The sequence below is a fragment of the Sinocyclocheilus anshuiensis genome, unplaced genomic scaffold (genome assembly GCF_001515605.1).
Source record: "Sinocyclocheilus anshuiensis isolate Anshui unplaced genomic scaffold, SAMN03320099.WGS_v1.1 scaffold70, whole genome shotgun sequence".
Classification (NCBI taxonomy): domain Eukaryota; kingdom Metazoa; phylum Chordata; class Actinopteri; order Cypriniformes; family Cyprinidae; genus Sinocyclocheilus; species Sinocyclocheilus anshuiensis.
The window spans coordinates 1,492,511-1,509,201 of record NW_015542377.1 but is presented as its reverse complement, the minus strand read 5'-3'; the positions used below and the strand labels follow the sequence as shown (position 1 = coordinate 1,509,201).

Sequence of the window (16,691 nt, the reverse complement as noted above, 5' to 3'; positions counted from 1 at the left end):
GATCCTTCAGAAATCATTCTAATCAGAAATCAAGTCCTCAAGAAATAATTCCTAATATTGGCAACATTGAAAACAGATATGCTGTGTAATATTTTTGTGAACTATGATAAATTATTTGCAGGATTCAGAACAGCAGTTATTTCATCATTTGGATAAAAGTATTCATTTCTTTAAAAAACAAAATCGGCAAAGGGTGACAAAATGGCCTTGTGGAGTTTAGTCACCATGAAGAGCTCAGTAATTTGTCCCTCAGTGACCCTTTAAACAAGTCAACTCATCAGTCACTCGCTGGCATTGTGTTAAGTGTCTGTGCCCCATTAAACTAAACACCATCTGTTTAATGTACTTTATTCTCTGCTGAAAAGATGAAATGGAGGGCTTGGACTTGGAAGGTAAGATGTAGTGTAGGAGGCTTGTGAGAGTCAACAGAAAATAGTTGATTAATAGATTTGTAGTTGAGTATTGAATTTAGCAAATTATTTGATGAGTAGTTAAAAACTAGTGGCAATGAATTTGAGAGGTACAATGTTGTTATGTTTCTCACATAAAGCTGTCGATTGTCTTCAGAAACTTGGAAAATAACACAAATTGTATGGATTAATTTGATGTTGTTTTTTTTTAGATCTAACCATTTCGCCGGTCTGTCCTTTAGATCCTGCACAGGGCCAAGGGAGTTGCGGAGGCAGAGTGGGCCCAAATGAGGAGAGCGAACCGTCAGATGATGAAATGCTCTCCCTTTCTAGTCAGCAGAGTAACACGAGCAATGAGAAATCAAAAGCAGCTAAGAAACCAGAGCCCCAGCCTGCAGCGACCCCTCCTCCAGCAGCTGAGGAAGTAGATCTGCTGGGACTGGATGGTGATGCAGCTACGCTTCCTCCATCCTCCCCACAACCTCCGACCACCAGCACCACCACAGACCTGCTGGGGGACCTGTTTGGAGCTCCTCCCACACCACAGCCAGCCAGCGGCCCCACTTCCGCTCAGTCCACCCCGCGGAGATCCGCAGCCTCCTCCTCCTCACCCTGTCCATCACCTCGATCTGGAGGCAGTAAGTATGTATTATGTTTTTTTTTATTCAAAGACAGACAGTTGAACTGATTGAGCTGAGATGTTTGTCAGGAGTCAGTGGAGCAGCATCTTGGTATTGTGAGAAATTGTAATTACTGAATTATTCATTTGAGTGGGATTCATTCAACATCAAGACACAAAGTGGAGACACAAATTTATTTAAAACTGCTGTGGTATATTGCTTTTATAAAATGGCTGTTACAGCAATATAATAAAAACATCCAAATTCAACTAAAAGTTGCTTTATTAATATGATTATTTATTAATATTATTACTTTACTATTACTACTACTACTACTATTATTATGTTGTTGTTGTTGTTGTTAATAATAATAAATGACAATAACTAATCAAAATAATTGATGGCAAAACTGCTTATATTTACACTACCATTCAAAAATTTGGATTCAATAAAAAATTTTTTTAGAGAAATTAAAAAAGGTTGCATTAAATTGATCAAAAGTGAACAATTTAATGTTAGTAATGTTAGTAATACTATAAAAAAATTATATTTCAAAAGGTGCTGTACATCAGAGAGTGAGTGCATTAGAATTTTTTTTTGCAATAATTTTAGTCTAACTCTAGGTTGTTTACAACTACCATAAGCATATACCAATAATATACCATTTTATTAGCCATTTTCCAACAGCTTTGAACTTGTTTTAACCAGTCAGATGAGTCTTAGAAGTGCATTTCAGCAAAAGTCCTTTTTTTAATTCATCAGCTTTCGACCCGTTTGGGTCTGGGCCCGCTCCCGCGCCTAAGCCGCAGGACTTCATGGGGGCTTTCCTGGGTCCAGGTAATATGGGGCAGCCAGACCCCTTCCTGCATGCTGCACGATCTCCGTCTCCTACAGTGCAGAACATGGGCATGGGTAAGGCATGCGCCTTTGCCTCTCAGTACTGTCAGTGTGTGGGCAACATCACCATAACAACCAGCAAAGCTCTTTTGTGTTAAATCCTCCAGAATATGATTAGCAAAATAGCCTTGCAAATTTATCTCGATAAAACAGCTCTGTAGTAATCGTCGTATTTAAAGTGCTGATATTTGATGTTTTGGAGAAAGTGGAATTATTATTGGACCTTGAGTTTGATTATTTATTTTAAGCACAACGTGTGTGGTCGATAGCTGCATGTGCTCTGTGAAGGACAACTGAAACCCTGTATTATGTATCTGGGAATATGCAAAGGAGATTAACATCAATATGGAATAAAGCAACAAAAAAAAGTTTCCAAACATAAATTGTATACAGTCTGTTTGTTGGGTGCAGTGGTAGTTTGCATGTCCATGGAGACAGCATGTGAATTTTAAAGTCCCACCAGTGCCATATGCTTTGACTTTGAGACATCCTTTTTCCCTAAAAATCAAGTGGTTTTAAATCTGAATGCTTTGAAACAGCACTACTGTAACATAAAGAGCTGATATTTGTTTGGAACTGTAGTATTTTTTTTATTTTTCAAGCATGCGACAGAGCTGGAAAGTAGCACTGCATGATGCCAAATATTGCAGATTGCTACATTCTGTTACTCCAAGCCTTGAGAGATTGAGAGAAATAGGAGAGAAATCCCACCCCTTTTCCTCATTGCCTGTTTAAAAAATGTAGCACATTGTCATAATATCGTTTTAACTAAAAAAACAAAAGAGCTTTATTAACCAGTTAGCCCTATGCTAAGCTAGTAAGCTAAGCTTTTAGCTTGAAAACAGAAAAAGGAGAAAGTGAAGTTTGTCTAGTTTTAGCTACAGCATTATAATTAGCACATTTTCATTTTCATTTCAATTAGAGTATGCATTATTTATATTAGATGTGACAGACTGCATTTCACATCATATTACAGTCACTAGTGAAAGTTATTGTGGTGCCATCACCAACCAATCAGCGATAGTGTATATTATTATTTTTATTTAATTATTTTGTAAAAATTTGCAGTAATTTCTTAGTCTATGTTGTAATTTTTCTGTGGTTATTGTATGGCAGGACGCCATTCACATTTATTACCTGTCTGATTTTCAGTATTTTGTCTTAAACTGAATATGTAAATGATAAATGGAGAGCCATCAAGACAAGTATGTTCCCTTCATAGGTCGCAGTTCACCTGTGCCGCCCACTACTCCCACTGTCAACATCCAGCTACAGGGCTCTACAGGAGCCTGGGAATGGAACAAACCAGCACCTGCAGGTAAGTGTTGTTCGAAACACAAAATGTGTCATAGGGACTCCTGGTGGCCTGCTCTGAAATTACACCTAAAAACAAAATGACTCACTACTGACCTGCCATCTGGACTGGTGTGTTGAGCTCGTATAGCTCATAAAAGTTAATGTCTCGTGAAACTTTATGGTTTTTAAATCAAAAGAGCTGGATACTTGTAATTATTCTTAATAGCTTTTTACAGGGCTCAACAGTAAAGTCAGATGTGTACATGCACAATATTTAGATATTAAATATTTTCACTGGCCCCAACAAATGAATTATAAATTATAATTTTTTCACACAAACACAAAATTATATTTATAATAAAATAAATAAAAGAAAAGAAAATCATATTTAGAAATTATAAATAAATCGAAATGCAGGATAATAGTTAAACAGGAAAACACATTTCATTACACCAAATACACAAAATAATGTTCTTTTTATTAGCATCATACCCCTTTAAGACATCAATACAACACTTTTTCTAGAAAAGGACATTACTGATTTGTTTGTCATTTTTAACCCATTCTTGCTGATGCTATTAAGACATTATCACAAGTCATTCTTGCTACTTTGACAAAACCTCATTTATATTAACCAGTTCACTTTAACTAGCTGACAAGTTTAAAATGTTGACGGAAGCAGAATTCACAATGTGCGGAAAACCAGATAACTTAAATTTAAAATATCTTGATTTAATTTTAAATGATCTCTCTTCAGGGTACTAAATTATAAATCTTGATTAGCCATACCAGGTGGAGGTTTTGGGATGGGAAGTAAGTCTGCCAGCACTAGCCCAACCAGCTCAGTTCATGGTACTCCCACCCACCAGGCCAAACCCAACACTTTGGACCCTTTTGCTGATCTGGGTAACCTAGGAGCTGGTCTGGGAGGAGGTAAATGGAAAAAAAAAAAAACTTTTTGAGCCTCATGAATTTCTTCTGTTGAACACGAAAGAAGATAATTTGAAGAATGTTGGTAACAAAATAGTTGATGGCAGCCATTGACTTCCATAGTATTTTTTTCCATTCATTTTTGGGTGAACACTTCTTTTACTGCATTCATCATGAATTCACCGTTTAACATATGTGTTCATTCCAAGGTGGTTCAGGATTTTCTAGCAAGCCAACCACACCTACTGGTGCCGGAGGAGCATTTCCGCCCATGGGCTCCCCCCAGCGTCCTGCCCCCTCTCCCCAGCACACTGCCTCTGGAGGCTGGCATCCCAGCACAGGCTTCCCCTCATGGCAGCCTGGAGGTGGGGCTCAGTGGCAGACGCAGACCCAGGGTGCACAGCACCAGACCCCACCTAAAGCACCAGGACCCTCTATGCCTCACTCTTCACCACAGAACAGACCCAACTACAACGTCAGCTTCTCCAGCATGGGTGGAGCTTCGCCAGGAGCCACTGGGGCAAAAGTACAGCCTAATATGGGTGAGTAACTGGACACAAATTGTCTAGTGACTCGACATAGAATCTGGTCCAGTTTTATGTAGTTGTGCTTATGTGTATGTGTTCATTGTAAAATTCTGATGTTTTGAGGGATGCTCTGTTATTATAAGCCAATATATATATAAAACTAACTAAAAGAAGTTGTTTTAAAAGCTACAAGTGAATGTAGGCATCACAACATGCATATATAATATATAATATGAAAGATCAATATTGTTTTTGAGGCTGGCTAAAGATGATATTTAAGTGATAATACATAAAAAAAAAAAAATTTAAATTAAATATTAAACATTTTAAATTTAACATTTGAATGTCTGCTAAATTAATCAATGTAAATGTATATTAATTGAAAATAAAATTTTATTAAAATTAAATGAATTAAATAAAAAAACTTGAAGTGAGTTATAGATGATGGCAAAGGCAATCTAAATATAGAAAAGAAGAAATGAGAACATACAACTATATATCTTTATTAGCTAAATTATAAGCTAATAGTGATAAATAAATAAAAAAAATCACAACATACCTGTATATAATGTACAATATGAAAGATCAATATTGTTTTTGAGACTGGCTCATGATTACATTTTAATAGTGATTTAATGGTGATTTAAAAAAATTATAAATTAAATTAATTTAAAATAAAATGTAATTAAAATTAAATGAATTAAATTAGAGGAAATAAGCACATGCAATTATGTATCTATTATAGGCTAATACTTAAGATCTCTAATATTGATCAGTGATACCGATATTGTGTATGCCTCAATATTTTCTTTAGATTTTCATTACTACTACAACAAAGAATATTATAAATAGCAACTCAGCCTTTATTAATTATTTTCTTTTTCTTCCAGGAACCAGACCAAAGGTTTCGGATGCTAACTTTGATGACCTACTCTCAGGCCAGGGCTTTGCTGGCACTAAGGAGAAGAAAGGGCCAAAAACCATAGCAGAAATGAGAAAAGAGGAGATGGCAAAAGAAATGGACCCAGAGAAAATCAAGGTGAAAAAATAAAACACACACATAATTGCAAGCTGATATTTATATTACAAGGCTGACTGGAATATTTGATTCTGATGGTCAGTAGCTTGTTTTATGTATGCTGTTTATTTTGTGATAATGACCAGCTGACTGTACATTGTCCCTTTCATGTTACTCTTTTTAAAGACTTTGTTCAAGTGTGAATCACATCATGTTTTATTACAATGTCGTTATTTGTGGCAGATCCTGGACTGGATTGAGGGGAAGGAGAGGAACATCAGAGCGTTGCTGTCCACCATGCACACGGTGCTTTGGGAAGGGGAGACGCGCTGGAAACCTGTAGGCATGGCTGACCTTGTCACACCAGAGCAAGTGAAGAAGGTCTACCGCAAAGCTGTGCTGGTAGTGCACCCTGACAAGGTGAGAGACGCACTTGTTCAGTGTCAAGAGAAATTATGAAGTCTTAATAGCACAACTGCAAAATACACTACTGTTCAAAAGTTTGGGATCTCTAAGATTTTTGAATGTTCTTGAAAGTCTCTTATGATCACCAAGGCTGCATTTATTTGATCAAAAATACAGTAAAACAGTAATATTTGTTAAATATTATTGCAATTTGAAATAAATGTGTATATAATATATACAGTGGTGTGAAAAAGTGTTGATTTCTTCTTTTTTTTGCATGTTTGTCACACTTTAATGTTTCAGATCATCAAACAAATTTAAATATTAGTCAAAGATAACACAAGTAAACACAACATGCAGTTTTTAAATGAAGGTTTTTATTATTAAGGGAAAACAAAATCCAAAACTACATGGCCCTGTGTGAAGAAGTGTTTGCCCCCCTGTTAAAACTGTGGTTTATCACACCTGAGTTCAATTTCTCTAGCCACACCCAGGCCTGATTACTGCCACACCTGTTCGCAATCAAGAAATCTCTTAAATAGGACCTGCCTGACAAAGTGAGGTAGACCAAAAGATCCTCAAAAGCTAGACATCATGCCGAGATCAAAAGAAATTCAGAAACAAATGAGAAAGAAAGTAATTGAGATCTATCAGTCTGGAACCACAGCGCTGTAACAGACTCATTGCAAGTTATCGCAAACGCTTGATTGCAGTTGTTGCTGCTAAGGGTGGCCCAACCAGTTATTAGGTTTAGGGGGCAAACACTTTTTCACACAGGGCCATGTAGTTTTGGATTTTGTTTTCCCTTAATAATAAAAACCTTCATTTAAAAACTGCATGTTGTGTTCACTTGTGTTATCTTTTACTAATATTTAAATTTGTTTGATGATCTGAAACATTAAAGTGCGACAAACATGCAAAAAAATAAGAAATCAGGAAGGGGGCCAACACTTTTTCATACCACTGTATACAGTATATATTAAAGTGCCCCTATTATGGGTTATGAAAGGTTCATGTCTCTCTTTCTTCAGTCGCAAAGAATTTAAGGATTTTGAGGAAAACATTCCAGTATTTTTCTCCATATAGTGGACTTCGGTGGTGCTCAACGGATTGAAGGTTAAAAATGCAGTTTCAGTGCAGCTTCAAAGGGCTCTACATGATCCCAGCCGAGGAATAAGGGTCTTATCTATGACGATCGGTCATTTTCTTAAAAAAAATAATATTACTTCTAGGGCTGTGCAAAAAATAACTGACTGACGCATCTCGTCAGTAAAGCCGCTCCTGTGATTAGTAGTAAATCTCCAGCACGTGCTATCAGATGGAGCGGCATTTACTACAGAGAGCCGTAGTTCACTGACAAGCTACACAAAATCGCGTTCAAAATCGGCAATGAATCGCATGAATTCATTTTGCGATTTTGCGATTTTGAACGCGATTTTGTGTAGCTTGTCAGTGATCTACGGCTCTGTGTAGTAAATGCCGCTCCATCTGAACGCACGTGCTGGAGATTTACTACTAATCACCAGAAACGGCTTTACTGATGAGATTCGCATGAAAATCGCAGCCCTAATTTATACACTTTTTAACCACAAATGCTCGTCTTGTCTAGCTCTGCGAGACGCATGCATACTCTGACTGTGTACAACAGTTCAAGACAGGGTATGTCTGAAAACTCCCAACACTTTTCTCCTCCCACACCAAAAAATCGTCCTACGTTGTTTTACCTTTTTTTTTTTTCTCCTTTTTTTTTTTATAAAGGGTGTTTGACCCTTCTTGCACGTTTACTTTGTAAACACTGGGTCGGTGCTTCTGCAGCAATGTAGGATGATTTTGAAGTTGGAGGAGAAAATGAGTTGGGAGTTTTTCGACATAAAATTACCCTAATTGTACCCTAACGGATTTATCTTCACAGTGCAGAGCACACTTCTCCACAGGAATCCGCTACGGTGTTTAGGGAGGGGGAGGTTCAAGTTTTCCTGGTCTGCGTGTGCAACAAGTGGGCGGGCATAAATATGCTAATGTTTCATGTTGACGTCAACTTGAAACAGCTTAAGATTCTTTTTAAAAACAACTCGTTTTCATGACTCGGAGTCGACTCTTTCTTTTGAAAGACAATAACTTTATACACGGTGCACTTTTAGATTAAAAATTTTGCAGGATGTTTTCATTTACTTAGAGCTGTATTACACACTGCATGAAAGGTAATTTTCAAAAATCCATAATAGGGGCACTTTAAAAAAGCACAGTATTCCGGCAATGGATTTATTATTAGCATCAATGTTGAAAACAGTTGTGCTGCTAAATATTGTTATGGAGACCATGATACTTTTTTCAGGATTCTTTGATGAATATAAAGTTAAAAAGAACAGCATTTGTTTGAAATGTAAATCTTTTGTAACTTTTAAATGTCTTTACTGTCACTTCTGCTCAATTTGTGCATTTCTGAATTGTATTTCCTGTATTTCCTATATATTTCCTTTCGAAAAATCTTACTGACCCCAAACTTTTTAGTGGTTGTGTACCTTATTAATTATCAAGGTGAAACATGGTCATGAACCACTAAATTCTGACCGTTTCATGGGTAAAACACATTTGCAAGTGAATCTCAGGGATAATATATGGTATGACCACTTTAACAAATATCTAGTTCAGGCATTTTAAAGACAAAATGTATTAGTTTTCTCTCTCTTCCCATCTGCAGGCTACAGGACAGCCCTACGAACAATATGCCAAGATGATTTTTATGGAACTAAATGATGCCTGGTCAGAATTTGAAAGCCAAGGACAGAAAGCACTGTACTAAGACTTACTGTATATGATCACAACCAGTCAGCAGTTCCTGCCCCGATTAGACACCCTGCAGCCCACCAGTCCTTGAGACACTCCTTTGGTATCTCTCCCACCTCCAGGACCCTGCTTCATAGAGACGTCAGAGCTTACATCTACAGTATAGTTGTGTGTATCTCTCTATCGATCCATGTATCAGGTCCCATCATGCAGTAGACCAACATAACTGCTGTATGAGAAGACTGCTGTTGGAAAAAGTAGCATTCAGCTTTGTTTTAAAAACTCACCAACATAACAAAGATCAGACTTTGTCGTTAAACCGCTGTGAAATATTTCTGTGAACATTAGCAGTCAACCAGGTCATCAAAGAATTTATTCAGGAGCTTTCAGGTGAGTTTTGACTTATTAAATGGGTTTAGTGCTGAGGAAACATCTACAACAAATGAAAAATATATTTCTAGACACTCCGGAATTCTGCAAGACAAACCTCACACTGCTTTGGCTTGCAAAACTTTATTAAACAACTTTTTTAAACAACCTTTGTCGGCTGTTATATAATAAGGTTTTGCATGCCACAGCAGTATTCAGGACCTTATCAATTTCTTCCATTGTGTCCAGCGCACCTGCTCACGACCACTTATCTGTGCGAGGTGTGTTTATTTATTTGTTGGCTTTGCAAGACAACTATGAAATGTGTAAAAATAAAGCGGTTCTGGGTATAGTGAGCTACGACTCTGGTTTTAGTTCAGTCGGGCTAGAGGTTAAGAAAGATAGGCACAAATTAAAGAACACTCCAACAAAAACCTGCAGCCTCTAAAAATGTCTTGTGTCATGTAACACATAACTTCTTTCAGAAGCTAAATGACGCGGGACTAGGGGGCAGAAGCACAATACGTTTAAAAGACTACAGGAAATGGGAGTTTTTTTCAAACTTGATCTGTGAAATGCAGTTGATTTAACTAGCAGTTTATTCTTATGTTGTTTTCTACTGAATATTGATCTGTATGTATATGTTGCACTATAATAACATACTGTTTACAACATAAGTCAAAGGAAATTGTTTATTCATGTAGTTATTCCATAGAAAAAGTAGTTTTGCAGGTACCTCAAAGTGACATGGCTTGATTTGAGCTGAAAGTTGATGTTTATGTTAACTTAATGTCTTTAACTGGTTAATGGTGCCCTAAAGAACTAGTTACACTTCTTAGGGGCCACTCAAACGGAATGCGTTTTTGCTTTTAAAAACGTGTCGTGTGCGAGAAGCTGCAAAAGACGCAAGCGCAATGGTCAATCTAGTGCGTTTACATAGAAAAACAATAATTAAATTGGAAAAGAAAAACACGTTATGTGTGAACGACCCCTTAGTACTAAACGGTTATCAGGAATCCTAAAATTTGCTTGAAGTTTTGCCTAGCATACAATTCTACTGCGTTCATGCTTGCTACTGAAACACCTTTTGACTGAGGAATGTGATCGATGGATAGTGTTCAAAACCTGTTGTTTTATTACCATAGGTGTTTTTTAAACCGACTGAACATATCATTCAGAGTGGACCATTAATATTTTGACATGAAATCATCAAGGCCATTACGCAACGTAAGTGGATATGTCTTTAAAATCCAGCTATATCGGTATCCTCATAATGTACTGCATGTTTGACTGTAAGTGGCACGTGGTCCAAAGGACGTTTCTAGAGTGTACAGCCACTGATCTGCCCTTTCTCTTCTCAATATATTTGCACTTGAATGGCATTAGGTAAATCCAGAACACACTTGTATCGTAACTTGCAGTACTTGCTGTACATCTTGTTCATGCTTTGCCTTCCTCTTTTCGCAATCATGCGGTGATATACTGAAGCTTTAACTTTATCAAAGCAGTAATCTCTTACGTTTTGCCGACACGAGACTCTAAAGCCTCGAATGCTAACAATGGACAAAGACAACAGAATAGTGAGAACTGAGCAAAAGAGAGGATCCCTGTATCCAGGATGGAACTCCCCCTCACTAGTAATGAATGTGTGGTGTTCAATAATACTGGTCTCTGTAAGGAAGAGGTACGGTTTTGATACAGCTCTGTGTTTGTTTGCTGTATCAGTATTGTGACATTAATTTGTTTTCTGTGTCCTTTTTTCTGTTCCCGTTCTCCATATGGAGCTGTACATATGATAATGTGCATTGCACAAATAAATGGGAAACATAAAGATGTTAGTGTGATTTTTTTTAAGTGACATTTGAAAGGTAAAATCTTTTGTTTGTGTTGAAAGTACAGGGGAGTTGAAAGGATTATTCACCCAAAAATAAATATAATGTTAATATCATATTTGATATTTTCTGTTTTCACTTTGATTTTAAAGTTTTAATACTTCTGTTATTTATTATATATTTATTTATGTCTATATAGCATTTGTTGTAATTTATTTAAAACTATTTCATTAAATTAAATGAAAAGGAGAAATGCTGCCTTGGCAACTTGATATTAATAAAATACATGTTAATTTAGTTGACTTTTATTTTACTTCAAGTAAATAATTTTAATTTAGCTAGTTTTTGTTAATGATAATAACCCTGGTCATTCCAAAACTGGAACTTTTTCTCTTATGTGGAACATAGAAGAAATCTGAAAACTGTCTGTGTTTTTTACAATGGACGTCAATAGTCTCTAATGTTGTTTGGTTATCAAAGTTCTTAAAAATATTTTCTGTGTTCTGCAGAAAGAAACATACATTCAAATACAATGACTGACTTTCAAAAGTTAAGTACAAATTAAAAGTGGAATGCCGTGACTCTTAAAAGCCTGTGAGGAATGATGCATGTTACTGAACACCTAAAAGTTTATAGTGCAACACATTAGCAGTAAAGAATGTAATGAAAGGCCAGACTATTCCTGCTGAGTCATCAGATCTCCCTTCATTGTCTGATTCATTCGGCTTATCTGCCCACATCTTTGGAATGTGGGGGTTTTTGATTATCAAAATTTGTTATGGTGAGAGTGAGGTGAAAGATGAAACAGAAAAAGAAAAAAGATGATCATCAGCAAAGTTCGATAGGGAAAATATGAAATTTTGCAGAGAGATCTGCTCGACAGCAAAACACACTGGTCCAAAGAGAAAGAGAGTCAAGATTAAATCTTTGCTTGACCCTCTTTGACTTTAATTTTTAACACAGATTGCTCTGGTGAAATTTCGTCAGTGCTGTGTCCTCTTAACCTGTGACCTTTGACCCTTGGGAATCACCTCAGCTGTGATTAAACATAGTGCCCACAAGATGGCAGCAATACTGTGATCATCTTCTTTTAACTACATACAGACTAATTTCCCAGAATCTTTTAACCCTCTATGCAACATTGTCATTTATAAATGAAACCCAAGTCAATTGCATTAAAAACAATAATAGTTTTCAACCAATATAATTTTATTTTAGTAATGTGATAGGACACTATCTTCAACCAATAAAATTCAAATTTATTTGCCATGTGCTTCACCTTTTTGGCAACAAGGAAGAGATGGAAACATTAGCACGTTTGGTCACATGGCACCAGGGTGAGTTTATTTTGAATAGAATAGAATAGAATAGAATAGAATAGAATAGAAAAGAAAAGAAAAGAAAAGAAAAGAAAAAGAAAAATCTAATTGTATATCCCACTGTTCTTTTTAAAGCTTTTCCCGTCATTTTTAAGGACATTTTATAAAAACAAAAACTCAAAGACCAAAAAATATATGCGTCATATTTAAATGATAGTCCTTGGATTTGGAACAATTGAAAGATAAAATAAAATTCGAAAGTTTTTAATGGTTTTGAAACACTAAGCAATTGCTGTTACTGTAGGGCATTCAGTTTGTTTGTGTGACATAAAAGCACTCCAGGGTGTTATGGATATAACAGCGCAGCATAATGAAGTACATTAATACAGTCTTCACTACATCAGTTGTTACAGTCAGTGATTTTTGTCTTGTAATTTCAGACAGAATATAACAGGAGTGTTTGTTTCTTTCACAGATATCATCTAGACCTAGATCATAATGGTGAATGAACCGGGTCATTATGTTAAGAAGTGGAGTCATTCCTCCACTGAGGGTCCATAACAAAGAAGCTCTTGTGTAAGCACTGGTCCTTAAAACAAGGGAACTCTTGAGTCATCCTAATGTAAGTGACTGTAATGGGGTGAAATTTCTTCTCCATTCACAATCTGCAGCTCAGGAACACTTCATGTCTCCACTTTGTTAATCTTTATAGAGCGCACCTGTCCTTTGGTTCTCACAGCATTTGAGGTACATTGATGGAATCTACTGTATTCTGGTAAGATATTACCAATCCTATCCCCTATAACCCAGAAAAAAAAGTTTTCTTATTGACTTCCGTAACATTTTTCCAGATATTTTGTTACTTGTCCAGGTAAAATATCTTCCCATGCTTTTTTTATAGACATGACAATAAATATTTAGCTTACACATGCATCATATTGCATTTCCATTGCTCTCAAAGGTATTCTTCACCAAAGCAAAATTTGCTTATCCTCATGTTGTTCCAAACTTGTATGCATGTGGTATGTAGACTCCAGAGTCAATGTAATTCATTCTGTGATCAGCATGAACTCATCAAACTCTAATTCTCTGTTTCGTCTTAAAAATAAATGGTGCAAATAATGGCAGAGATGATTTACTAATATTTTATTGGCTGATTTTTCCAGTTCTATGCAATTCTGTTTGTGTATGGGGTCAGTAAGGGCATTTGATTCCCTATTGTCTGTTAGTTTGAGCACCATTCATGAGCACAGCATGACAGAGTTTGCACTGTTCACAACTAAGATGGCAGTTGCATTACCATGCACCTGCACTGTAACGCACCTGCTTTATCAAAATGACATGTGCTTCATATGCATGGATATTTTATGTAAAGATATGGAGCTGTACTTGGACAGGAATATGTATATGTAATTGTCTGTATCCTTTTTCATATCCTTTTGTTCGTCCCTCTCAGTTGGCATTGCAGGCTCATTCACGTCAGTGGGCTGTGTGGATGAAATTTTAACAAGGCCAGAGATGAGTCAGGCCAGAAAACTTTATGAGAGACAGTAAAATAAAATGTGCTTAGAGCAAAATGGAAAATTATTTTGAGATCCAAGAGAAACATGAATACAGGACAAAAGCTGTCAGCTGTCAGGATGGCAAACAGGGGCCTTCATTTTGACAGTAGCTTAAATAAATATTGTGAAAGTTTTGACAGTCTTGTGCAGATTCAACTGCCGTCCTCCAGGAAAATGTCCTGATTTTCAGCCAAGCCCGAGGGTTCGATTATAGCAGTTACAATCACATTATAGCAGAGCCGACTGATGGAAATCTCTGGAAATGGAGGCCAACAGTCTGATCATTACCACATGCTTGACTGTAAGTCACATCGATGATTTGGTCTAATTAATGTATTATTCTTGGGTTAAATTTCAGCGGCTTGAGAATTTGGACCAGTGCATGTTTAGAATATAAATATAGTAACTTTTAGCATTAATATTGCCTAATTAGTACAATAGTATATTATGTCAATATATTGTTCATGCCCAGATTTATCTCTTGCCGAAAACTAGTAGGAGCCCCACACACGATATGCAGGAAAAAAAAAAGTAGCAGCCTAGGACTAAAGTGTGCGCACAACATAATAATTTGTTCCCTCGTTTTACTAAATCGTGTACACAACTTATCTCATTCCCTTGTTTTAAGTCAATTGTGCGCACGATAAGAATAAGAAATATACTGTTTTTAACCTTTATAACTATTATAGTGCCATTTTTTGCCCCATGTCCATAACATTTTGCATGCTTGTTTAGAATCACATGATGCATGAGTTGACTTAGTTTTGTGATGTTTAAAGCATTCTTTTGGGATTCATAGATTTTTGGGTACACTATATCAAGACCATACTTTAAATGACCCTGTTATGGCTATCCAACTGCAAATGTTCAACATTTATTGATTATTATTGACCTAGAGAGTCCAGAGAATTGTACTGCACTGATTTCATTGATTTTGAGTTAAAAACCTAGGACTATTTCACAAAAGTAGGTTTTTTAAATAATCCCAAATTTTAATGATTCACAATTTTATTGGTCCTAGAGGCAAAGTTGAGGAGAATGAGGAGATCAATCTAACAATGTGAAGATCTAGAGTATGCATGAATATGTGAACATTTTCCATAGAAATATAGTGTTTTTGAAGCCTTTTTAACTGTTATAGCGCCACCTGTGGTCCAATTACCATAAAACTTTGCATGCTTGTTTAGAATCACCTGTCGCATGTGCTTACCTAGTTTCGTGAAGTTTTATGTTTTTGTTTAGGCTTTATAGGCTTTTGGGTATATTTGGACATGCCCTTTTCTAAACTACCCCGTTATACAGAGGTGTCAAACTCAATTCCTGGAGGGCCAGAGCCCTGTAGAGTTTTGTTCCAACACACATACCATGTAGTTTTCAAATAAGCCTGAAGGACTTGATTAGTTGGATCAGGTGTGTTTAATTAGGGTTGAATTTAAACTCTGCATTAAACTCTGTATTAAACTCTGACACCTCTGCTGTTATAGCTACCCAAAGGGTAAAGTTCAACATTTTTTGATAATTATTGACCTAGAGAGTCCAGAGAATTGTACTGCAGTGTTTTTTTTTCGAGATTGAGCGAAAAACCTAGGACTAGTTCGCAAAAGTAGTTTTTTTATTATTACATATTCTCAATTATTTAACTAAATTATTTAATTCTCAATTATTTAACAAACAGTTTGATTGACAGCAGTGGTTCTAGAGGCAAAGTTGTTTGGAATGAGGAGGTCTATCAGATGATATGAATATTTTGTGTATGTGTGAAAAAACGTGCAATATACAATCGTTTATGCCCTTGAAAAATGCAATATCGCCCCCCAGTGGCCGATTTCTTTAAAATTTCTCACAGACCTTTAGGACCATGAGTCAAATAGGCCCACTGAGTTTTGTTCCGATCGACCTCCGTTAACCTTTTCTAATAGGTGCTCATAATTCATTGGCCAGAGGCGACCATGTTCCTCTTCAGGAACTCGAGCTGCGTCGGAGGACGCTTCGGGAACGCCCTTCAGCGTGACCGGCTCTGAACCTCGTGTGTAATCAGACCAATAGATGGGCGAGACGTCACGGGCGGGTGACGTAATGACCAGGAAGCTATAAAAGCACGTGCGGTGAGACCAGCGTCAGCTTTTTGTCATTCAGCAAGCGTTCTGTGTGTGTGTGTCAGTCTGATATCTGTTTGTGAGTCTTATTTAGTGTTGTCTGTCAAGCGTATCTAAAAACAAGACAAAACCAGACACCTAAGGCGAGGGCAGGCAGTGTTCAGGCTGTGTGTTCCTCCCTGCCCGCGTTATTTTACGGGTGGGGATACATACAGTTTGTTTGCTGTCTGCTTGGGAGGGCTCTCTTTGAGGAGAGAGCCTTTCGAGTGAGAGCACGAGTTTACCTCTCTTCCTCTGAGGAGGTTGAGGCGGTCAGCAGGGGCTGCTGGGCGGGTGCAGTCCCAACCTACTGTGTTCCGGCCCTTCATTCTGGGGACCTCACTTCTTGTACTCCACAGAGTCTAGAGTCAGAGTGGCGCTCCCAGGCCGAAGGCTTCTAGCGGAAGGCGGTTCTGCGGACCGTCATTCTCGCTGGATAGTCTTCATCGTAAATGTCCTGACGCCTAAGGCCTAGGACTTTTTGAGGGCCAGCTCCCTCTGGGAAAGAGCGGTGTACACCACATTACACGGTGCCCGTCTCTCCTCAGTGCCCTCAGGAGATCGGTCTGCCAACCCTGCCGGTG

At 37.2% G+C, this 16,691-nt stretch overlaps 1 protein-coding gene across 8 annotated transcripts in view; it reads left to right on the top strand.

The window, feature by feature from the left end:
* Positions 1 to 8,943, top strand: part of LOC107692374 (putative tyrosine-protein phosphatase auxilin) — a 44,167-nt gene extending 35,224 nt beyond the window's left edge. For 5 of the 8 annotated variants that reach the window (XM_016491398.1, XM_016491399.1, XM_016491393.1 and 2 more), the window contains 9 exons: positions 366 to 392; positions 653 to 1,048; positions 1,793 to 1,942; positions 3,150 to 3,245; positions 4,007 to 4,156; positions 4,363 to 4,695; positions 5,571 to 5,719; positions 5,942 to 6,118; positions 8,805 to 8,943. In XM_016491398.1, the coding sequence (XP_016346884.1) occupies positions 366 to 392; positions 653 to 1,048; positions 1,793 to 1,942; positions 3,150 to 3,245; positions 4,007 to 4,156; positions 4,363 to 4,695; positions 5,571 to 5,719; positions 5,942 to 6,118; positions 8,805 to 8,906 (1,580 nt within the window). In that variant the 3' untranslated portion in view covers positions 8,907 to 8,943. The remainder of the gene's footprint in view (positions 1 to 365; positions 393 to 652; positions 1,049 to 1,792; positions 1,943 to 3,149; positions 3,246 to 4,006; positions 4,157 to 4,362; positions 4,696 to 5,570; positions 5,720 to 5,941; positions 6,119 to 8,804) is intronic. The other 3 variants (XM_016491396.1, XM_016491395.1, XM_016491397.1) reach the window with 3 other exon arrangements.
* Positions 8,944 to 16,691: the final 7,748 nt, after the last annotated feature.